This window comes from Bombus vancouverensis, chromosome 9, assembly GCF_051014615.1.
Source record: "Bombus vancouverensis nearcticus chromosome 9, iyBomVanc1_principal, whole genome shotgun sequence".
Classification (NCBI taxonomy): domain Eukaryota; kingdom Metazoa; phylum Arthropoda; class Insecta; order Hymenoptera; family Apidae; genus Bombus; species Bombus vancouverensis.
In genome coordinates, this window is record NC_134919.1 from 8289647 (window position 1) to 8315975 (window position 26329).

Sequence of the window (26329 nt, forward strand, 5' to 3'; positions counted from 1 at the left end):
TAGACCTAAACGTTAGATTCATTTAATTATCCAAATTAAGCATATGCACTTACTTATAATACTTATAAATTATACCTATCTATAATAAGTATTAACTTATTGTAAATAAATAGCCATGTCACTGCGCCACGCCAGAAAAATTACTGAAAATTCTCAATGCGAGAATTGATTGTAATTTCAACAAATAAATAAAAAAAAACTTATTTATATTAAAACAAGTGCCTGTTTAAAAAATACATTGTCTACATATGTATGTAACAAGCACATATTTTAACAAGCATATATTATTTAAAAAAAAAGAAAAGAACGAGTCACAGTTCATTTACTTAGCTATTTAATGTAGCGAAGGCAACTGAAGCTTTGGATCTGGTCCTTTCGACATTTGCTCGGAGACTGGCTGAAACCGATCAACGGTTCAATGTCGGGGAATGTTTAGATTATCGGCACATGGTCCGTCGCGATTATTGACAACTGACACGGGTCCTCGAGAAAGGTTTCCACGTTTATCGCGTACAATATAAATAAAATGTGTAATATCTAACTAAAATGTCTTTAGAGATCTAAAAGAACATACCATTCTATTCTTGGAGATTTAATTGCGGATATGTAATATTTTTACATACAATTCACTTGCCAATTAACGTCAAATTGAAAATCACTGTAAGAAACAATTCAGACAAGTGTCAGTCTTCCTCTATCACACCCGCTTTATACCAGCATTAGCTCCGCCCTCAAACGCCCGGTTATTTTAAAAATTGCCTCGCAATAATTCAGGTACGTGAATTAGATTTAATTCGAACATTTTCGTGAACTTCGATACTTTATATTTTGAGTGAACTGAGGTGCCAGACATTCAAATGAAGTTTAAGTCTATCGAAGCCAGTCGATATTCTTTATTCTTTATTGAATTGCGAGTAATTGACGCGTACCTCATGATAATTGAATTGAATATAATTTCTCTATTCGCCATATCAAATCCCAAAGAGCATAAGAAACACTCTGATTTTGTTCTAGTCGGTATTTCAGAATCCGAGAAACAAAGTTCCAATTTGATATCACGTCGAACGTCTGTCCTTAGTCAATGATATAACTGAAGTTCATATAATAACAGCTTAATGATTCTGTTTATTATATACGTTTTCTCGTTCATATAATAATAATTTACATTCAAATAAATTAATTTTGTTCAAATAAACGGAACACATTCAAACGAACTAATCGTACTCGACATAATATTATAAATTGTAGAGGGTGTAATAAAACCTTCAAATGGTCGGTATTACAGAATGTGTGGCGTGGTCACAGATGAGACGTATGTACCGTAGATATGACGCAAAGTACATCTTTATCGCTTTGTACAATTGAGTTATATTATAGACGTATAATTGAACTTTAACCAATTCCCATATAATATCAGCACAGATGTGTATTTAGGCGATGATCCTATATTTTCAAAATTGAATTCCTTCGATGGATTGCAGGATTTATCATTGGAGTAATTTTGGATGTCGGTATCTCATGTGCCTGGTTGAACATCAACGAATATTGCAGATATGCTCGATTGTAGCGTTGCATACGATTGGCGAATATTGCAGTCGAGGGGGAAGAAACAAAAAACAGAACTGTTAAAGCGCCAAAGGTTGCACGCGAAGCGGCGCCACGCCCGCCCCACCATATGGGACTTTTATTCAGAGGGGTCAGAGGGGAGGCAGTTGGTCGGCGCAGTCGCTCGCCGCGTTTTATGCAACCAGTCTTGCTTCGGAGCGAGTGAGTCTACTCCAGCCTTTGACAGACGAGGAAAGTGTGTGTAGTGACATCGGTGTCTGTCTGGTCGCTTCTCGCTGATCGCTCTTGTTAATTGCACGACCGACTGTTCCGTCGAGACAACTGATTCGGCTAGATCCGGTTTTCTTCGTAGTTGAGTCAGGACACGATCGTGTAAACGTCCGTATTACGTATATTTTCGTCAGTTGTGTATACTGTCTTTGCCGGCAACAGCAACGCAAGGTTTAAAGGCGGTGTCGGTTGTGTATTCGGCACCCTTGGCCATCGTGCAAAATTTCACCTACCGTCTACTAATATAGCTGAGAGGTATACGGGTTGCGGACTCGCGTGTACCGATCGGAGTGCCAGTGCGACGACAATCGGGCGTGCTAACACGGGTGTATTATCCACAGCTGTGTACATATATTATGTGTGTATGTGCGTAACGTGCGCGTAGAGGAAAACGAATTGGCCGCTATCGGTGGAAAGAAAGGGATAGAACGCGAGAAGAGGGTGGGAGAACGAAGGCGGCCGTGAATCCACTATACGCGGCTACGTTCACGCCGCCGCGTATTTCACACGGCACGACACGAAACAACAGCACACCGTCGGCCCAGGCCTACTGAGGAGAGAGACGAAGCGCATCTGAATACCGAACGAATTATTACGAATTCGTATAGCATTGACGCGCCTTTTGGCGCGTATAGCCTCCTCATTCGGTCGACTTCTTCGACCTCTCCGTTGCTACTATGGCGGACGACGAAGTTCTCTTCGACGAAGTTTACGAGCTCTGCGAGATTATCGGCAAGTGAGTAACGAATTCGTGAGAAAGAATGAGACAGCTGCGCTAGTACTATGTAGTATGAGTCATGACTAGGGAGAGGGAGCAAGTGTCAAAATGCGAAACAATTCAAAGGTAAGGGTGAAAGAGATATAAGATACTATACTTTGACAGGCGAACGATACGGGAATGCCTATGTTACACGTTAATTCTTTGATATGCGTACCGTGTGTATAGCATAGGTTATGCGTGTTCGTATTGAATCTGGGGACAGTTGCGCGCGCGTAAGCATGTACCGCGTGTAGAAACGATGACGTATATTTGTTGACTCAAAAGGGGCGAATGGGTAAGTAACAATGCAAATGCAAGGAAAAGGTGCGTGTTGAATAAGAAATCTGGTCTACGTGCCTATTCATGCAAGTTTTATTTCAAGTCTTTACAGGTTGTCTCTAGCAACGTGACCCACCCTTTCGATGAAAACCCATGAACCATACTTTTACCTTTAAACTTGAATATCGTATGCGCAAGAAATAAAATGCTGTCCTTATATTTTATTGATGTTCTCACTAGCAGTTAATCGTTCATATAAATATTTTAACAATGCGGTTACATGGTACGCCCAATGTTCTGTTTATAAGTGGATAGTATTTAGCAGTTACGAAGAAAAGCGAATTTTAAACTACATCTAATAATAGGAAACAAGTATTTTATATTGCGTACTTTTGAAAGTTTCATTCTATGAATGGAAAGTAACGTAATAGCATCTTATCATCGTATCAGTTGTATAAGTGCGCACTCTGAAATGCTACTGATAAAAATACCAGTGTAACGATACAACTAATACATGAATATCATACATTAATATTTGTATATGTTTTTTCTAGTGAAAAAACTTAAATGCCTCCATTTTATAACTAATACAGTATTTTTCTAAGAGTGATAAATATAGGATAAAAAATTTAGCAGTTAGTTCTCATTTCTTCAAATTTTATAACTTTTTAAAAACATAAAATTTCGAGATTTGTATAAAACAAAACCTTCAGAAGAATAACTTTTGCAATATCTGTTTATCTTTGTATTCTTTTACGATATAAACTTTTTATTTTATATTGCAGAGTTTATAGTATTCGTTACAAAGTGAAAGTAAAAAATTTATAGATTGTCTGATTTTGTACATTTTGTTTTTTATAATTTACAACATATTGGAAATTAACTTTTTAATGATGAAAAAGTGAAAAACAAAATATTATAGATAGTTATTTCTTTGTATGTAAATAGAGATTCATTGTCGTTAAGTGTGAAAAAGTGATTTTGATATATTTCCTATATTTTTTATTCTAAAAATTAAAGTAGGCTCTTAGTATATTAAACCTTTATTAAAACATTTATGTTAAGAATAAAATCTTAAGGAAAAAAGATGTAAATTGTTTATATAATGAAACAATGAAAAATAGTAAGTTATGTCGGAGGAAAGAAATAGAAACAAATGTGATTCTGATATTTGCAATTCACATTCATCTGTCCGTACATAACAATTTATAATTCACGTACATAGCATCTGTCCCTGCTTTGATAAAATTTTCATTTTGTAATCGACGCTTTGTATTACACAATATCATTCACAATTTTTTATTTCAATGCTTGAAATTACGCAGTTTTGTCTCAATGAAATGTAACAAAAGAAAAAGGGTATAAAACGAGCTCAGTAATAAAATACGAACCTACATAGAACTGCGCATTGCCCTGATACTTTATATTATTTTTCAAATGTGATATACTGAATCATATATAGGCTACGAGCAATACTGTCACATGTTTATAGATAACACGTTAGTTTCAACTTCACTCTCGTTCGATGGAACATTTCAAGAGCTTCAGATCGTGTAAAATCCTGTGACGAACATGCTATTTCGAAATCCTCGTTACATGACCATAAACCCTCTAAGAAGTAAATTCACATTAACTTCCATTAATTCCCTTTGCTTTCTTTTTCTTTTCCGTAGCACATGAATTTTAATGTTGATTAAAAATTCGATTTATCCGAGTGAGCACTTCGACGAAAAAAAATTGGAATTTCAAGAGCTTCAACTGGCGTAAAATTCCGTGATGAACGCGTTATTTTGAATTTCTTGTTGCACGACCACTAGTCTTCTAACGCTAACTATTATAAATTTGAGTGAACTTCCATCTATCGCTTATTATAATTTCATTTCTCATTTCTTCTGACTGTATGCGAATTTTAATGTTTATTAAAAGTCCAATTTATTTGAGTGAATGCATTGACGAGAAGAAATTGGAAATGTGTATCTGAGAGGCAGGGAGAGGGAAAAAAAGCGTGGAAACGTTGCAGCACATACGTTTCCCTGGGCTCGATCGAGCGACCCCGGAAGAGAAGAGTTCCAATAAATACACGAAATTGCAGTAGCAAGCCTTAACGCTGGCACATACCAGGTAAAATGCAACTTGGCCAACACTTCTTTTACGATGCTCGCCCTACTTTTCATCCCCCTCGTAACTCAGTCGTCGAGGGTCGTGCATACAACGGCTCTGTCTACATGTTTTCTGAGAAGTTAGAGTAAATTCTTGATGATGGAATTTGCCCTTGAACTTAATTGCAGCCGGTTGTCCAGCGTGTTGGACTTAGGAAGTAGCGGAAGCAATCGTTATCATACATTTCTCTTGATGCGTTTGATATGGCACGTATGCTTTTTCTTCAATGGATTTGTTGGTTGAGCAAATATCAAGCTCAAACGATCAAGTTCAATGTAATGAGATACTGAACAAGGAAAAGATCGAGGTCGAAGTGGTCGGTACGCGATAGGAATTGTATACGAGAGAACACGCACTCTTGGGAACATTATATTTATATTTCGGAAATTTCTATATTTGTAGTATAATGGAGAGACTGCGCAATGTTGTAGCGTTATTTTTTCAGTTTCATGCGATTTTTAAAAACAGTACCAAATTGTATATCGTCGAAAATATTATTTAGTATTTGCAATATTTTCTAATATTTTAACATACTGGAAGTTTAATTTTCTTTGTAAAAATCAAGAAATATAGTGAAGTTATACGTGGAATACATGGAATATGATTGTTAAATACCATATTTTATCATTATTAATTCCATGAATGCTCCGTTTTATTTAATAAGCTTCTTGTGATATCAAACGATACTCTATATGTAATATTACGTTACATAATTTTTCAGAAATATTTTTTACAATGTCTTTGCACAGAGATATTTCTCTTACGTAAATCTTTCTGTATAGCGATACAATAGGTTGTATTAAAATATTTTCTACGTTACAAGTACATATGTACTTAAAGTTTGTGCATTGTGCATTCATCACAGAGCGCACCTTCGAGCGCTCTATAAATACAAAACCGTTTTAATGGGTTTTCCCTTCTAAAGGATTATTTGTATCAAGCGGTTTCCTCCCCAAAGTGCAAATTTCTCGCTAAAGTTTCTCATCATTTGGGTTATCCGAATAGGTACTCTACATAAGTTCTATAATTATATCTAAAAGCAAAGTAGAACAGCAAAGATTATAGAATTTCGATCCAAAACAATTAATTTTTCCCATTATGTTATCACATATCAAATTATTTATTTTTCTATTGAAAAAAGATTTTTAAAGTTATATCAAAAAATTCGAAAAAATTATTCATTTCGATTTTTAACTTCTATTTCTAGAAATATCTTTTGCTAGTATCAGCTTAAAGCACATCATATTTACAAAAATGTGTTAGATGCTATTTTATGAAAATCTAAGATAAGATATAAGTAATTAATTTTTGTCTACAAAAAATTATTTATTAAGTGTAACTTTTCAAGGAATCTGTCTGGCCTTCTTATTTGTTCTTTTTATGTACATTATACGAGTAATTTATTTAGTACCATAGCAATAGGTGCACTATTCGTTTCTTACATGTATGTAGCTCTTTGGCATATCGCCAATTGTTACCGATGATGTGAAGTTGGATTCTGCTTAATAGAAACGAAGTGTCATCGATCCTAATGAATCGCGTCTAAAATGGAACGATACAAAGTCGACATTAGCTAAATGTTTGCGAAATGTTTTTGTCGCAATATATTTTGTGCTCTACATTTTCTAAATGTATCTTAAATAACAAAATTTATATATACCTTTTTATTTATTACTTTATTAAATATATATTGTTAATATTACATTATTATTACTTCTTTGAAATACAATGTGATTATAGAAAGAAGTAGAGTAAAAACCATAGTTTAACAAACAAGATGCGAAAAACACAAAATTCTTTTAAAACTCTGGTGTTAATATCCAATAAAGTGTCAGAAATGCATCTGAGATCAACTTGCTAGGAAGTTTTTGCTTGATATTGGTCAAGTATTTCCCTTTTAAGCACTCATACCCTTCCTGTTGATATATCGTGAGTCCAATATAGTTCCATTAAAATATCGACCACATCCGACTTCGATAGCCTGGGAATTGATGCTTGAAGATTATAACAGACCAGAACGAGATTTCCCAAGTGATGTCGCATTAATATCATCGCTGTCAATCTGTTCTTGAATGCATGTTTTAAAATAAATAGTCGTCTAAGATAATCGACGGTACAAAATAGTGGTCGAATTTCATGAATTTCTTAAGTACTATGCATCCTACAGAGATTTTCTAAAGAGTTTAAGGATAAATAATCGACTTGCCCTTTGCCATTACCATCTTTGAACAGGATATTGATTGTATGCTGGTTTACCATTATCCGCTGTGGTCATTAGCCCATGAATGACTGTATAAACTTCGATGTCCTAAGAATAGTTTAGAACGAAACTTCTATGTTCACCTCTCTATCTACCTCCATTGACGGTATTCCATTGAGGAACAGCATTTAAGTACGAGCAGCTAGCGTTATATTGGACATTACATAGCTACGTTTGATCGACATGGTCAAAAAAGGAAGAAACTATATTCTAAATTAGTACAACTTCTTATGATATCTGAGAATTAAAAAAAAATGCAGTAATAGTTGCAATTGCTTGAAGTTTAGAATTGCTACATAACTTAGATTTAGTTTAGACAAAATTGTGTTGCATTGTCTTTTTTTCTTTTTTTTTTATTTAGTCGAAACGTATAATTTAATGACACAACGATGGTTGTAGTTATATCTGACCCAGTTTTTTGTGAGAGGATACCTATATTAATGAAAAGTTGCAAATATTTCGTGTATTCGGAGCAACTGTCCGTGAGTGAAACGCTGAAAGTGGTTTTCTTTGTTTCCGTACGTTATAAATAGAGGATATAACGGGTATTTGTGGAAAGCAATCGTATTTATCGCGGATCTCATACATGGTATCAATTCCCCGAGGATTTTTATTCTAAAATATTGATAGGTTCCGATGACTGGTCGGTGTGAACAGTTTTAAATTACCGTAATTCTTATACCTATACTGTGTTTATAACTATTTTTACTAGAGCTACGTGATGAATACGTTTTTAAAAAATATATAAAGTTGTTGATTTATTATTTCCCCAAACAAGCCTGAGATAAAATGTTATTAACGATCAAAATTGAAATGCAAATGACTGTTATCCATCCTTGGAATCATTAAATTTGTCAGAACGTGTCAAATATGTAAATAAATTCAGTACAAATAATTTCAGCAAATGTTTGTTGTTATTGATATATGTAAATGAATTCTGCGATACGTTCTATTCAAATTGATAGATCATATTTTCTTATGAAAACAGATTTATAATCTTTTAAATAGGCTATAAATTAAGAAATATAGGTTGCTGTGAAAAATGTCCAAAAATATAAATAAATATTACATTATTATTTTGTTAGGCAATTAATATGTCTAACAATGTATTTTAGGTAATTCAATAACCTGTAAATAATGTGATCTTTGTATTCATCGATATTATCCCCTTTTTGCTTGAATCGCTTTTTTAATTCGTTCGCCTGTTTATGATGTATTGATGTTCTGTTCACTTCACGATCGAATTAATTTTTTATTCGTAGTAGAATTCAAATCCAGTAGCTACAAAGATACGTCTGTGCATGTATTAAATCGTTCATAAATAATAGTTTTAAACAGCTTGTATTTTGTATATAGGATTAATTTATTTGTCAAATATAAAGCTTCACAAATTTTCATAATTTGCATACTTTAACAAATCATACGCATTTCTCATAAAAATTAGTTTTGCATTAGGAAGAAATTAATTATCCTAGTCGTTCGTAACATCTAAAATACCTACTTTGTAAACTCAGATTCTAGATACAGTTTGATATAGTTTGATAATCGTTCGATTTACAATTCACGTAATCTTTCGATTTTATCAATACTATTCATCATTACTTAGATTCATAGATTTCTAGTAGATTTTATTAATAGAATTACCTACACATTTCAATTCAGCAATAGTACCTATCCTGAATCAATTTTCGCTAATATCTAACGGTAATGATTTCACACTGCTGCTACAGAATCCTCATAATAGAACTACGCATTAATCCTACACTAATTATTTCGTTGAATGTTCGAGACATACGATGGTAACTAGAAATGATAAAGATATTGACGGTTTCAAGGTGTTAACAGCAATAGGAGCTTACTGTACAATGCTTTATTTAATGTACGTCAGTTATTTAATGTATATCAAGGGCAAAATGTATTTTTGTCCTGTACGTGAAGGATGACAGACTTTAGAGCTAGGTCGATGCGAGCGTGTAGTCGAGGATACTGAAGTGAGAAAGTTTGATCCTCTCCAGTTCAGAAGTGGTATTGAATTGCTGAAATCTTCTTGGCAGATCACGGGAAAGATCACTATGGATGCAAACTGACATTCCATTGTACCAAATAAATTTGGAATTTTACACTTTCTATGTCAGGTGTCAAAATTCTCCAGATTTTCAAGTCAGTAAAGTAACTATGTATATTAGTTAGTTATGAGAATTGAAGATTGTGATTTTCATTTTTTTTTTTTTTTTTAATAGAATAATACGGTGAATCATTTCCTTTAATGAGTAACAACAATTAGTACAAAGAATTATTTCAAGGATCTATTTTGCTTTCAAAACTTCCAATATCGTCACGCTGGTTTATATCACACTTGGAAAAAAAATTATGCAAATAAGTATAATGAATTTATGTATCAAAGAATATATTCTTAGAGTTATGTTGATAGTATTTACTATGAATATCTATGATATATTTGAATATATGAACGCAATTGCGGTTCAAATAGGAGCAATTGATATTTCAATATTAAAGGTAAAAAAAACCTCCGCATAATCGTATGGTAATACAAACGTAGATTTCCCATTGGCATTCTAAATTCGAGAGAATAATATAATTCTCCTTTTCAGCGTGTAATATAACAAATTGGCAGAGGATTTATTAAGAACGGGAACAGCATCTAAACTATTTATCGCGTTTTGCATATGCCTTGGATCTGACTTGGCTAATTTTTACGAGATACATATGATACTAATTTAGATATAGAATATATTATAGCGCCGGTTTAGTAGAAGAATCATTAGAAAGTCGTAAATTTGAATATATTTGTAAAAATTAACTTTAACAATTTACTACTTTGTGGATAGTGATGACAGAAGTATCATTATTTTACCCAATAAAGTTATTTGACGAAAGAAATGGCACAATTTATAGAATTGTTTCAACCATCTTGTTAATAGAACAATATTTTATTAGATACTCCGAGAATCTAAGATTATTATTTACATTGCAAAAGAGCATTTTTATATTAATCCTTAAACTGTAAAATGGATATTCCATGCTATTTCGGGCTATTTCGACCGGGTTGTGTTTCTCACAAGGGAGTAGGTAGAAAACCCTTTTTTCTCCCCGTCTAAAAAGTGTTATTTGGCGAAAATTTTGAGATAACTTTAATTTAGAATGTTTGAAGATGTTATATGAATCTTTTGGATTGTCTTAACATATGTTGCCTACTGAAAAATTCATTGAACATGAAAGACCCACGTTTACAGTTTGATGGTACCGTAGAAAACGTTAACAAATGATTGTATTATTAATCGCTCCTTGTTTCAAATCGATATTCCTGAAAAGTTTCCTGTATAGTTCTATATCACTCTTTTACAAGTGTGCTTATGATCTTAGGATCTATAGTTATTTGAAGGAAGAATTGTGCAAATGTTTTTCTATGACGCTTGTGACTCTAATTTAATGTTTTAATGTTATGAACATACAGAGATCTTTTTTATTATATTTTTCTTAGCTAACGTTATGTACTCTTCAACAAGGTCTTGAGCTTTGTACAATGTCTATATATCTGAAATTGCCGTTTCGCTTCTTAAAACATGTAAGCTTTAATGTCTGACCGACTTTATGACTTCACTATACCTTTTCTACCGACGGGTAAGCGTTTCTCAGCTGTCTGCAACATTTATACAAAACTAGATACGCTCACATCCTCGAAGCTTCTTTATAGCTTCTCTATTTCATAATACATAATAAGTTTCACTAATAATTATATTCGTAAATTGCAACTCATTATCTCTACGACTTCTCGATTCTGACCAGCTAACCCGTAATTTATATGAATTCAATAACGCGGAAACAAGTGAGTATGGAGCTAGAGTATCATTGTCGATACGGCGTGGCTTCGACGATGTACTTCATCGAGCATCCTTTCTGTCTTCTCAAATGCGCCTCACCTAATTCTGTTGCAATTCAGTCTGTGGTTTTGCACAATTTCTTGTTTAATTGTGCATCCATTGTTACGTAATATCTATTCTGTTATCAATTTTGTTATAATAAACAGGAACTCTAAATTATGATTCAGGTTTGTCTTATCAATCTTACTATAGTAAATAATTGGTTCTTTATCTGCTTAATAGTGTGGAACTTTCTTTGTTTTTAGAATTTACAAATTTTGAGACATAACTTGGATAAAGAGATCAACTGATAGAAAGGCTGTCAAACTTATCTTAAGCAATAATATGTATTATATAGGCAATAACGTATATTTTATATTATATATTAGGTATATCGATAACTCAATTATTGTAAAAAGAAGTTAGTCTTGGTAAGGTCTTAGTAAGTGATTTAAATTTATAGTCTACTGATTTTGTAAGGAGCTCGGAGATACTACTTTTAATCAATAAGTCTCACCCATCTCTCACTTTTCCAATTTAATTTGTCTCTTGGTGTGCAATTGATATAACGGTAAAAAATTAACATAATGAAAGAATAAATTATTTTATGTAAAACAAAGGATCAAGATTCATATGTAAATTCAAACATAAATTAATATAAGGAACAGATTAGGATTAATTTTCCATTAATATGTATATTTTAATATGCCGAAAAATTTAACGAAATATCCGGAATAATCCGAATATTTATAAGCAATAGTGTAAAGCAGGTTAGAAATTGCTATAGTTACTAAAAGATTTAATGATTTCCGTATAAATTAAGCAAGTATAAATAAAAATTAAATTATAAATAAAAATAAGCGCATATGGTATTGTGCGCTAGATAGTATTGTGTATGTGTATGAAAATGAAATGAACAGCAACGAGGCGATAACTGTTGTCAAAAATTTGTGTGATGCTTCCAGGTAGAATAGTATAACTACCCATACATACCGACAGTATGTAAAATTTCGATCGAGCGGTTGGAGTCCTGCATGGCAATCATGCATTGGATGTTCTACGCATGGTTCCGACAACTAGTGATGAATGTTAAAAAAATGCTTTAAATTGAGCATCTGTCAATACAGAATGTGAGATATATGTGAATGTGAGATGTGGTAACTCTGAATATGTAATATCGGACTTTTGGCTTTATTTTAAAATACGATATATACTATACGTAGTGCATATCTATATGCATATACTATATATGAGAACTATTTTAACCGAGTAACGTAGTATATTTTCGTTTATTTTATTAATAGAATTTGTTTTATAAATAGAATATATCTATCTCATACTTGTTAGATAATTACAATCATTTTGAACATTCACTATATCTGTATTAGGCACGACTACAGTTACTTAACAAAATTCATAACATTTCAACAGTCATTTTTTTAATATAATCTTCTCGTTCCTAAATTTGTTAAGATACAAATTATTCTATTTAATGTAAAATTGTGATATTATATTGTTATAGTTATTGTCCAATTTAATGTAAAAACATAAAATTACAAATCTATAACTTTTATTTTGCCAATTTAACGATGTTTGTGAATTAGTAAATTATTGTATTAAATTAGTTAGTAATTTTTTAGTTAATAATTTATTAGTTTTAGTTAGTAATTAATTAGTTAGTAAATTATTGTACAAGAGGATCCATTGAATCGAATCAATTAATCAAGGTATTGGAAATAGTTATTTCAAAATAAGCTGCCAATAATAATCCACTATTCGGGACGTAAGTCTTTCGAGAACAGTCATACGAAATAGTTCAGTGTATGGGATAACAACGCTAGTAGTCCATCGTTCAGAACGAAGCACACAGTGAATTGTCATCCACTTGCTCTTTATGTCCAACCAGTTGTCCAATATTAATTTAGCGAGCGACCTTTGTGAGAGAATTGTAAACCAGAAAGGTTGTCTCGGGATTTACAATACTGAGAAAGAGATAATCCATGCGATTTAATCGTAACGACATATATACGTTATACACACACACATGTGGTATATAAACGGTATATCGGCATATTCTGCAAAAAAAAGTCAAATGATGGAGATGAAATATTTCACTGTATTATTATATTTCTATTATTGGATTACTGGACATGAAATTCTTTTTTAAATATAGTTGACCACATTTAATTAAAATAATTCCAATGCACTTTGTCAATAATTAACTAATTTCGTTATTCTACTATCACACGAAAATTCTATTTATTTCTGATACAATTAATAATATTTGTATTATAAATCTTTTTACCACTTAGTATATTTACGTAATTTATAGAAAATGTATTGTTCTTTGATGTGATTGACCTGACAAATTCAAAACCAATAATATCGTACATACGTATAATATAAAATAAATTAATTTAATATTATATTCTTTTGCATTTATCGTTTCTTTTATAGCCAATTTGTACAATACGTTCAGATGAAAAATTGTATTTAACTACAATTTTTTCTTGTGAGCTAACAACCATCCAGTTATGAAAGATTAATTCAGTACTCAGGTATGATTAATTGGCAATTTCTGCCAAGAAAGCTGTTATCACGTGTTAAAGATGGTATATAACAGTTCTGAAATGATTTAGATATTGCAATATACCCTGGATATGATTCTACAACGTAACCGTAGATTTCTTTCATTTCACGATTTTTTTTTTAATTAAATTAGGTGTCGAAGATATCCCGTTTATTACTAACAGATCCGGGAAGATTTTCTCGTTTTAATCTACTCATACATAATCGCGATAAAAGTGAGAAATATAATTACTTAATTTTTAGTAGTATTCATTAATGAAAGCTAAAAGTCACTACCGCTAGAATGCCTTAAAAGAATTATTCTTCATTTCTCATGAGAAATACAACATTAGTGCAATTTTGCATGGAAACTACTTTTTAAGGATTTACTTTTTTACGTATTTTTATCTCTCCTTTCGAGAGGTAATTATACTTCTACTCCACAAATTATATTGTAGCATAAGTCGTAGAAGTAAAAAAAATAGACTTAAGAAGCGATTAAAGCTTGAACGTGTGCATATATTACCATTATAATTACCGTAAATTGTTTAAAGCCGTATTCCAGGACGCAAATGTAGATAATATTACCGAATAATATATATTAGAGCGTTACGATTCGAATTAAAAATGTGCCCAGATATACGTTTATTTTTTGAATTCTTATATTACTACTTGTTGTAATTGAAACTTTTGATGAGAGAGGCTACATTTTACTTTTTAAATTTATGTTTTAATTTATTTCCCAAAAGCATCTTTTGTCATTTAATTGACAATAAACGAGGAGTTGTTTTTCAATATTGGAATGATATTGAAATTTAATGTAAATAATTGCAGTCATTTTTGTGCAATAATAGCGAAACAGTAATCGATCGTTGGCCCTATTCTCATATTTTCAAATATTTGTAGCGTTTTTACTAAAGTAATATTATAACATTTTAACGATGCAATTTTTCCAATGATTTTATATTTGAATATAGTACTGGGTCATTTTTAACGTAAAACTATCTATATTAATAACATTTCTCATTTAATATTTCTCATGTTTTAAACGTTTGTACCGTTCTTATTAGATTGTTAGTAGCTGAACATTTCTAAGAATTTACTGTTGAATTTTAAACTAGTTTATTTTGAGCATTGAGTTTTTTCCATTTTCATAATATTTCTCATTGATGTCTCTCGTTATACGCTTTAAATATTCCACCATCTTTATTAAATAAATATAATATTTTAATAACTGAATATTTCATGCGACTTACTGTTGCAATTTTAATTAGGTAACTAGGTTATTTTTAATAACAGATTTTTTATTCATGTTTATCATATTGGTATTCGATATTAAATTTCAGTATCCGGTATGAAATTCTTAGACTAGTTTTTTTTTAATAAATAACAACTGCTAAAATACGGCGTGAAAAATATTTCTAACAGGCATAGTTTCGCCATTAATTGAAAAAAGAGAGACTAAATTGAGTTTGCTGTTAAAAGGTAGCAAATTTAGAAAAGGGTAATTGTTACAGCAAACATACAAAGTAGTTTGAACAAGAATAGAGTATCGAAAGTAGATAACTGATGTTTACGCATACAAAGTATTAAAAACATGCAAAGTCATGTATGTCAAACATCTGTGTTATATGGGCAGAGCTTATGCAGAACATATGCAAAATGTATGTAAAGTTAAAAGGGGTGCAAGCGATTTAAAGACTAAAATTCTTTACAAGCATTCCAGAAGCTTCAAGATAGCTATTTCAGTTGTTAAGGTTAAATTCGCATGGGCACTTAAAATATTGTAGTAGAATAAGTACAAACAAATAATGTAGACGATACATTCTCGGATAATGAATACTGAGTTACGCGATATAGAAGTAATGAAGTCGAAATGCAAATGATTATTTAATGAAAACAGTTACTTTACATAATATGTTATCATTAACGTTATAATTTGTTAATTAGATGATATAACATATTTACGTAAGTATTTGTACAGTATCTACTTAAGTACCTGTATAATTGTACAAATTGTACATTGTATGTTCCATAAAATTCTGCAATTTTATGAAAGATCAAATTAAGGGCGTTTATATGTCCTATTAAAATAATTCTTTGTATGATTAAAGATTTTATTTAAGGAACACTAAATAGGAATGGTACGTTAAAAGCAAAGATGTGTTTCAGTCATGCTTGAATTACTCGGAATGAGCGTGTAACTTGTAGCAGTAAACGTGTGAAGTTCAATTACGATAGCCTGAGCTTTAATTTACAAGTCACGATAGGGTTAAATATGATAATTTCTGCCGTCGATACGAATACTTCAATTGCAATCTGTTTACAAAGTATATAATTTGTTTAACGAGGCAACGAAACATTATTTCTTAAATAAACGTTTCGTGACATTGTAAAATGATGTTCACGAGTCCAGTTTAAATTACATCAAAATATAATTTTTGTTGAAAGACTATATAATGGTTAAATTATTGATCATTATTTCTGCTCCATTAATTTTTGAACTTCATTATTGAATCGTTATCTTAATAGTCACCTCATTAGGTTAATACCCTTAACAATTTATAAGTTAATGTACTTAACACAGTATACATGTATTACATTATGTATTATATTCCATAAAACTATTCTAGTAAAATATATGTTGACATTCTTCTCATAGTAACGAAGATCGACAAAATCACAGCCTCAATAAAGCATCTCCCATAAATGGGATATGGGCGAGGTATAAAGTTTACTGTATAAAGTAATGATATGGATGGAGCTTTTGGGATTTCATTGTTCGCGAAACCGATCTCTGACTGATGCCATATTCATCTGCTGTTTCAGGCTGGGGTATTGTATGCTTTTACTATGCCTATACTTATACCTACATTCACCCCTTGTGATCCCACATCGAATTTAGTCTTCGTGTTCTACTTCGGTCGACATTTTTCAGTTTGCATATATAGAACAAATTTTATCGTGTTATAAAGTTGATTCAATAGAAAAACATTAGTATATTTCTATATATAAAGAAAGTTCCATTTAATTTACCGAGAAAAATTATGTCAGGATTAAGCTGATTAAAGGTTAATAAATCATCACTAAAAGATTATTTCTTCGATTTAGATGATACGTGGAGTACAATCAATATTTTATTATGCCCTCTTTTATACATAATGCATTATAGAATATGTAAGAGAGTCTCATTGACGATTCTGTCTTGATTAATTGACGTTTCCGCCTAGGAAGTTCTGCTATTCTTCTGTTCCTTTTTAAACGGATCCAAGTTTTCTACTCTACGCCCACAGTAACACAATTTAAATTAAAATGCACTTTGATCGAACGTACAATTACTTTGTGCATGTCCTCATTCTATTTTCTCACTTTTTTTTCTCAAGCGTGCAACGAATTTGTAAATCATAAGTACTACATTGTTTCGCATAGATTTCCATAGATATTGGTACTCTTTAGCTTGAGCTCTTTTTCTTGGTTATTTTCTTTTTCATGACTATATAGGTATATTTCGCAATACATTATGTCGAACAATAGCTATGTTTAGAATAAATTAATTGTCAAAGTTCGAACGAAACTTATATGTTAATGTATTATTTTGTTCGGCAAATCTGAATTTTAATTTATGAATTTAAACAAATTTCTCATATCTGCTGCATCTCTTATGTCTGTCACTAATTATTATTATCGAATGTTTGGGAGTCATATAAATATTTAATGTGTCAAGTATCATGGATTTATAAATGTAACACAGAATACTTTGCAAATTAATATATCATTTAATTCTCACGAACAGTATTATTTTTTTTAAATGTTTCACATCCTCCTCAAATTTAGACACTTTATTTATCTATATACATTAATAAGACAAGTTGTGAAATACAAGTTCATCGCAACGCACATTACTCAAAGAACTAATTCCACCCGGTATCTATCTCGTAATTACTTCGTTAATGAGGCTTGTCCCTGTTGTAACAAATGAATAATTTTAGCTATTCAAACATCACGACTGTTATTTTGTATAAAACAAGAACTCTCTTTAATTAATGTATCTGCTTACTTTACCTCATCAACGTGTACTTCTCTAAATACCCACAAATTAGTGACGCTTTACTACTTTATTTTATACATATAAGTAGAATGATCTTTGGCATTAAATCAAGTCGACCGTACTCTAATGATGCAACTAAATAAATCTTCTTTTAATTTTCAAACTGTTGTATTTTAACCACTGAATGAATCCTTCGCAGAAACACGACTAGAATACGGAATATTCATGTTAAAACTCCCCTTACACAATCATTACAGTAGTCTATTTGATATTTACTAAATAAACTCCCAGTATTAATTTGTCATATGACGGGGAGCAGCGAGAACTTCTATCTAGATTCTGAATTGCACAAGGAAATTGGACGTGTATTTATACGTCTACGTATGGTATACATTTTGTGTGGTTCTCTCTCTCTCTCTCTAGATAAATTGCTCCTGAACATTTGATTATGCATTGAAATGTATGAAATTAAAAGATATACAATCAAACTGTTTATGCAATTTTAATGTTTTATTAAATTTTATTAAGTCCGGAGATAGATTATATAAAAATAGAAGAATGTATAAGTTTTCTTATTTTCCGTAATATGTTACTTTAGGACGTAATTTGAATAATTTTCTAATTAAAAAATCGGATAAATCTTCATTTCTGCTTAGAAGGTTAGCCGAAATTTTTTAGGCTAATATAGCATCTGTGTTTTTAGTTTATTAACTTAGTAATTGTTTTTTTAACATAATATGACGTTGTTTTACCTTTCATTATATGTAAGATCATTTTCACGTAAAATCAGTTTCCGTCTTTATAAATATGATCTTTGAAGATGTGTTAATTATAAACATAAGCCACTACTTAAGAAATGTCTCCTCTTATAATCTCTCTTTTTATAGCTCGTTTTCTTACGATGTATTACTTCCACTTATCTTGGTTATACATCTTCAGAGAATGCTATACATCCCTTTCATTAAAAACGATTTCTTCAATACAATCTTCCTTGTTATAATATTACATTCGTTACAAATATATATAATTTATTACTATGATTTTATATCTTGGTATAAATTAATAAATTTTTCAAACAAAACATTTATTACTCAGTTTTTGAATTAAGAAATATTCTTCAGCGTATCTTTTAATTGAAATTTTAAATTGTATATTAAAAATTTGCGAGTACATAATTACATTTCATCGAGAAGCGGCGATAATAAAAGAAGTATTTATCATATGTTGAATATGAAAAAATAAAGAAAGCCGTTCTTTTGTAGAATACAATGCTTTGACTCTCAATAGCAATTGACGTATTATATACCCGGAGTTAAATAAACTTTTGATTAAACCTTTTAATGGGTCACTGTAAAGCAATCGTCGGCTTTTTCTTCTTTTTTATTAGCTTTGTCCATGCATTTCTGGGAGTCGCTGAATTAACCGTTGTATGCAACACAGTGAGCGAAAATTTAAAAATCGGAAAAGGTCACTTCACAAACTCGCGCATCAACTTTTGATTGGCGTTTTAATTACTACCACTTAAACTTCAATTCTCGTGACAAGTCGCGTAGGGAAAAGCCTAGTTTTTTCTTCCACGGTCGAGTCAATGGCTTTAGTTGGCAGATCTACTATATTCTAGAAAATCGCTTTCAGCAAACTCGTTAATCCATCGATCTTAATATTTAAGGGGAAAGGTAAACTTTTAACCAAATATTTTATAAAAAATCATTTAAAAAATGGATCGTTGTAAATTTATAAAATTTTAACTTCGAATTGATTCTTATGAGTAGCCTTGCATATACTTCTATTTGATTTACAAATATTGGAATAGTTTGGAATTTTAGAGCCTACAATCAATCTATTTGGTCTCTCGTTTACTCGAGAATAAAGAAATATTATACATTTATATAATTCTTTGCATTTTTTAGCTTTTTTCCTGTGAAAAGTTTTATACATCTACTGCTGCAATATGCAGAATTGCAGCACAAAGCAAACGAACTACATTTACCTACTTAATGCTATCTGAATACAAAATATTTTTTAAATTTAAATATAAAGTATAATAGGAACGTTTCAGACACAAATCATATAAAATGGTGTATATAAGGCTGACTGTAAAACCTCGGTGACGTGCAATAATACCTTGATATATTAAAGTTGAAGATCTACGAAATTCTTGTCGATAGTTCCAACAAGCAAAAATAAAGCTTCCAATTTGTGTTTGAGCAAAGAGAAGAAGAAGAAGAAGTTGCTATATACGCTCGTTCCCATCGTTCTCTGGTCCTACATTCCTACATGGTATCTTCGGTTAAGACGCTTTCCTTTGATTCCTCTCATTGACCTAATTGACTGTGATCCCAGAGGTCTCACTTTACAATTGGCCGATTGTCGGTTGAAGATACCTTAAAAACCTCTATTTCTCACTTTTTTACATTAAATCTTCTTAGAAACCTGATTTTTGTTCACTACAATTATACAGATCTGCAGGATGAGTCTTCTAAAACTAACATTTGAGATATGTATTGTCAAAATTCTTAATTATGCGGAAGGATGATTTAGACAACAATTAAATGCTTAGTATAATTTCATGTGATTTTTTATTGGTTGACGTGTAGAGATTATATTTAACATTAAAACATTATTAAGCCATTCGTTTATGTGATATTTTCTTTAATGAGGAAACGTTAGTATATAGTATAATTATGTAGAGTGATGTTTTTTTAAATTAAACGTAATTTTTTCCAGAAAATGGTACAATCTAATGAGTCAGATCAAAGTTTTACCTTTCAGGTAATATTTTCTCAATATTTTACTAAAAGATATTTACAGGAATATTTCTCTTATGCTCTTCCATGTATTTAACGAAGATCGGAAAATGACTTTCTGTCTCGTTCCAATGGAACTGGGAAGTAAACACGTAGAAATTAAAATTCTAGCAAATTCTCAAAATCGTAAACGAATGCAGATGAACATAAGTATTAAAGAGATGCGTTCAAACCGAAAAATACGGTCGAGTGCACATCTAAATATTTGATAAATTTCCAGACTCCAATTTATTAAAAATGGAACTTTTAATGAATGAAATTCTATTCTATTTTTTTCAACGTGGGCGCTTTTAGCGAGGATTTCCTTTTATTTAATTGCAAAATGAATTAAAAAGTTATTTCATAAATATTAATTCTACTTGGACTATTTATGAGGAAAATGTACTCACTTTATTAATTCATGTAGTTTACTATAGCAAATTTTTTGTTAAATATTTCTTTTTAGGACAACATCATAAATAGTCTTCTAACAGGCAATTTGCCACGTAAGTTATTGTTATCTCGTTAAATATGTGAAATTTTGTACTATATCATAGCTTTTGAACTATATTCGTATGTTTAAGATAAAAATACTGCATGTAATGTGACACTTATATCCTTAATGTAACAGATTTTACTTTGTCGTAACGGAAAATCTTTATTTATACTCTTTCTGTTTATGCTACTTAATGTTTCATACTTATCTACTTAATAAGTTTTTTTGGTAACACTTTTTTATACTGTAAACAGATTACGATGCTCGAAAGTTAATTTAAAGCGTCACAATGTTTGCCATTAATCGATAGCTGTTAAGTAACAACGAGGTGTCGATAATTTCTTGTAAAAAGTGGGACACGAACAAGCACACCTTCTTATTGGGTTACTGCGGTTGAAGATTGTCGAATTACTGCGCTTTTACCGACGAAAGTTGAAGTATGTCATTTTGCATAATCCATTTAATAACAGAAGGTATGAAAAGAATGGAAAGGTGCCAACTGTTTGAGATTTCCATTCTTAAATATGGAAATGTTTTCATTGCATATCGAGATATTTATAACCACGATACTTAGTCACTTATAGGAAATTTAAGTGTACCAAAACGTACAGAAATCCTTAGCAAATAGCAAGTAAGTTTTACTTGGTTTTACATATTTTTCCAAAGTAAAGGAGCTTTCTAAATGTTTATATTTGGATATCTTTCGTATGATATTGTTTGCAAAGTAAAGCATTTCTTTTATAATATTCTAGTTATATTTATTTATAATATTTCGAGATATTTTCTTATTCATAGAATAGAAGGGAACAGTAACGGAAGAATTTCATTGTACAATTATACACTGTTGTATCGAAGATACAATGGAATGTAAAGCTTGATCCTGTCGATGATATCGTAAGATATGTTAAGGTTGAAGTCGGGTTCTGCTCAGTTATCGTCTCCTTGGTTCTTGACACGAATCTTCGAGTGCCTAGGTATGAACTTTTTCTCGGCGGAGCATTTATGTGAGAATACTTGTTGCTCAATGGAACAATTTATAATCCAGTTAAATGAGACGGACTTTAATCTTTTGTAAACATGCGTGTTTGGATTTTGTTTTACCCGATTTGCTCTGCACGACTACTCACGATCTAGATTGTAGCTACACGTGAAATAAATACCACGTACGATTTCATAAATCTTGATTCAGGATTATATTATGTTACTGTGAAAAGATTTGCAATGCAGGGATAATTAGGTACATGTTGTTATTATTACTTATTGACTTATTTGCATATTCCATTATGGATCAGTGAAAGTAATTAAATTTGATTTGCATTCGCTTGGTATTATAAATGCAAATAGTTGCCAGCATACAATGAAAGCAGAAACAAATTGATTAGATCTTACGAGAATATTAATAGTTGCTGTAACTGTAAAGTTTACACCTATCTATATTTTAATATATATTTTTTTATTTTATTATAGTACAACGTTCTTTCTCTTTCTAAATATTTTTCTATCGGATACTTCTGAAAGATATTTTAACATTAGCTACAATGTGTAATAACAAAAATTCACACTCGAATACCAAATACATAAAACACGAAATTGGAATAAGAAAAAATGTTCTTTGCAACATATTTATTCTTTCCAGAATTCTTCTTGTAAAATTCCTCGTGAAATATTTTTCCTACTTCCAGAGCCGAATCATTTTACGATATCATGTTTTATATGAAACACACTGTGTTATTTACATATACACATATGTATGTATACCTGTAATTCGCACGTTGAATTTAATCAAAATCGGTGACCTAGATATCCGGCAATCCTCTTATAAATGCATGCATACATATTTTGGATGAACCGATTACATAACTTGGTTACTTAGCGAACTTAAAGGGTCAGCGTGCTCGAGACAGATTGCATCGCAGTAATGCGTGGGCAGTTCGATCGCCGGATAGACATCGTTCGATGCATTATGGTTTTCGCGAATTCGATGAATGCGCGCGTGGTTAACATACGGCAAATTAGCCTGATCGATATCGGCACGAATACACCTTATTCGCTGACGTGCGAATGCTAATTCAGTCATCGCGTTTATAACTCCACAATGGACATTAAGCCTTCAACACAATGAATTGAATTAATTGAAAGGTTGGACGTGAAAATTTTCAATACGGAAATGAGTTCCGAAAAATTGTTCACCGTATAACTTCTATATGTGTATTATATTGTCTTTACTTTTATACTTTGACATCGAAACAAAATAACTGTTCTTGTGTCCCATACTTAACAAATATTATTCAGTTTATCGAAATATATTTTCACGATTCGAATAAAATCTACGAATCATTATAACTGATTTAGCATATACTTAGAAATATTAATAATTTTCTAATTTACTATTTTTTAATGTCTGTAACAAGTGACATAAATGACGAATGAATAGTTTTAAGGTTTTTAGATCAATCAATATAATTTGTATCAAACTTGAGAAATTACTTGAACCAGCATATACTTCATATACGAAATAATAATATGTGTCAACAGATTTTTCAGCATACAGCATTGTTAAATTTCGATATTTTTCTATATATCATATTTACTAATGTCTAAAATAAATTAAGCATTTAATCTCAAAAATAACCACAAACGTAACATAATTTAGGACGAGTGAAACGTGAATGACATTTGGCGGTCGTGTTCTTGTTTCAGGGGACCATTCAGCGTGGTTAGGAAATGCATCCACCGGCAGACAGGGCAGACGTTCGCGGTAAAAATCGTGGACGTGGCAAAGTTCACATCCAGTCCTGGTCTAAGCACGAACGGTAAGTTCTCGGAGAATCAGAACGCGTGTATACACTTTGGTATTTCGCCATTAATTTCCGCCGCCTATCCTGCTCGAAACAAACGTATTCTCTGTGCTCGATTTCATGTTTACGCACTGATTCGAAGTCACGAATTCGCCCGATCCATTGTGTCATTCGGTTGAAATTGTATTCGTTCTCCCGAACTTAGTCTCCTGGATTCTAATGTGGAACACGTGCGGCAAATTTGCGAAATTAAGTATAAATCCTGCAGTAGGTATTTGTACGCTTCGCTCTCGAATTATCCGAGTGTAAGTTTTTATTTTGCTTCGATTGAGAACTTATTGTTAGCGAAAAATATGATGCAGCAATTGTTTGAATATTTTTGTTGTCTGTCAATTATTTTTAATTGTTTAATGAATTCCAATAGATGATAAAGCTTATCGCCTTCCACGATATCTTTAATTATTTTAACTATTAACATTGTTCAAGTATTTATGTGAAACACGTTATACTTTAAAAAGATTCTGATTATATGATTCACATATATGCGTATCATACTTATATCGCAAATTGTATATATTTTTAGATATACGTAGACATGCGTATATGTATAGATGCCTTTGGCCACGTGGAGTTGGTTCTCCTGATAGCAAGCAAAAATAACTTCATTCTGGACTGACATATTGTAATGTGGATAAAGATTAGCTGCGTGATTATTTAATAGTATTTAAAGTTTAAGCTTTTGACATTAATATTATTAACCGTGGAAGTTATATATAAGATATGCTGGAAAGGTGATTTCTTTTTTTATAACTAATTGAAAATATATCTTATCATAGTTTTAGAGAGAAACGAGGCCTTTTATTTGGTTCGCTGTCTTCACGTTCCATTCTTCTGAAAGAAAGAAATGTATTATTTGTTTATGAGAAATACGACTATCAGAATACTTCATATAAGTGTATATTTGTTGCATGTCTAATAATAAAAATCATCTTTTTTACATACGTACGTCTAAGAGGTATATAGTTCTAATAATAGGTAAAAAGGAGATGCATCGCTTTAAAGGTTAATAATATTATGAAAATGCGTCATAGTTAGAACGTAATTTCAAGAGAATGCTGGAACGTCACAATAGTGATAAAAATCAATTTTATCAGATCCGGTTCCTATAGCAAGTAATGTTCAACGTGTTTCCAATATTTGTCGTAATGTTTCTTTGTGACCGTTTCATATCGACTTTTTTCAATCCTGCAATAGCATGTCGAATAATAATTTTTAACTATGAAAGAATTTCTATTGGCAATCTCTCTGATTTACTCGTGTCATATAATTAGTAATTGTATAAAGTTTATCAATTCAATGGTGAATGTAAAATAGACTTTTTATGAGGAAAATTAAGATAGTGATGTATATTAAAATAGTCATTAAATCACTTTTTTTAAATATTCTACTAATTTGAAGCTTCTGTGATTTCAAAAAATACAAGCGAGTAAGAAGAACGAATGATTGTGATACTATACGAATATCTTTTAAATTACGAATTATTAAACCGGTCCAATTTTCCTCGAAGTTATTACTTACAGAGTTATCAAAGCGATTCTGGTTACGTGCTCCGTATACAAATGGTTTAATGTTGTAACAGTGCGCATAGTTACAGAGTTAGAATACAGAATTGTGATCAAAATCTGAAGCAGTCGTTGAATTATTTATTCAATTCCCAAGTACTTTACGATACTAACGGAGAAGTTTAGAAATACTTGCAAGCGCTATATATTTTTTAGTTATAGTCGGATGAACACTTAATTACGTTAATTACGAATTGATTTCGATAGGTTTATATGGTTCTTATGATTTTTACAATGAAATTATGTTTCCATCTTGTGCTTAATTTTTTAATTTTAGGAGAAATCTTCTTTCGACATAACAGAATGAGAATAAATTTCTTACACTTTACGATCAGTTTTTCTTTTATCTTTTATCACATTTTCGTATGTATTATTGGAATATGTAAAAAATGAGAAATGTCATAAGTGTACGATTGTTGCAGATTTGAAACGAGAAGCCACGATATGCCACATGTTAAAACATCCCCATATCGTAGAGTTATTGGAAACATACAGCTCGGAGGGTATGCTCTATATGGTATTCGAATAGTAAGTACAACCATATTTAATTTATTTCTTTTTTCGAAGGATTTTGAAGAAGAACTTGTGTTAAACTCAACGAAGTGTGTTTTCAACCGACATCCCGTTTGTTTCGACTTTCGCTTCTTGCGCGTGATTTTAATAATTCATCAACGGGAACAGAAATACGGTTTCGTCATGATTTGATCTTTAGATTCTACTGGAATTCTCGTGATTTCATAAAACGTTCGTTTAGACCGCTATAGAAGCATTTGAAACGCTTTAAACATGGGAAGAAGAGTGGAATGAAATGAGAGCCGAGCGATGCTTTGGTTAC

General features: G+C 31.3%; 1 protein-coding gene across 9 annotated transcripts in view; it reads left to right on the forward strand.

The window, feature by feature from the left end:
* Window positions 1–1741: 1741 nt before the first annotated feature.
* CASK (peripheral plasma membrane protein CASK) overlaps window positions 1742–26329 on the forward strand; it is a 263280-nt gene continuing 238692 nt past the window's right edge. For 4 of the 9 annotated variants that reach the window (XM_033346211.2, XM_076621760.1, XM_076621758.1 and 1 more), the window contains exons 1-3: window positions 1742–2572; window positions 23775–23887; window positions 25917–26022. In XM_033346211.2, coding sequence (XP_033202102.1) covers window positions 2514–2572; window positions 23775–23887; window positions 25917–26022 — 278 coding nt within the window. In that variant the 5' untranslated portion in view covers window positions 1742–2513. Of the gene's footprint in view, window positions 2681–23774; window positions 23888–25916; window positions 26023–26329 lie in introns of all 9 variants that reach the window. The other 5 variants (XM_076621763.1, XM_076621764.1, XM_076621761.1 and 2 more) reach the window with 3 other exon arrangements.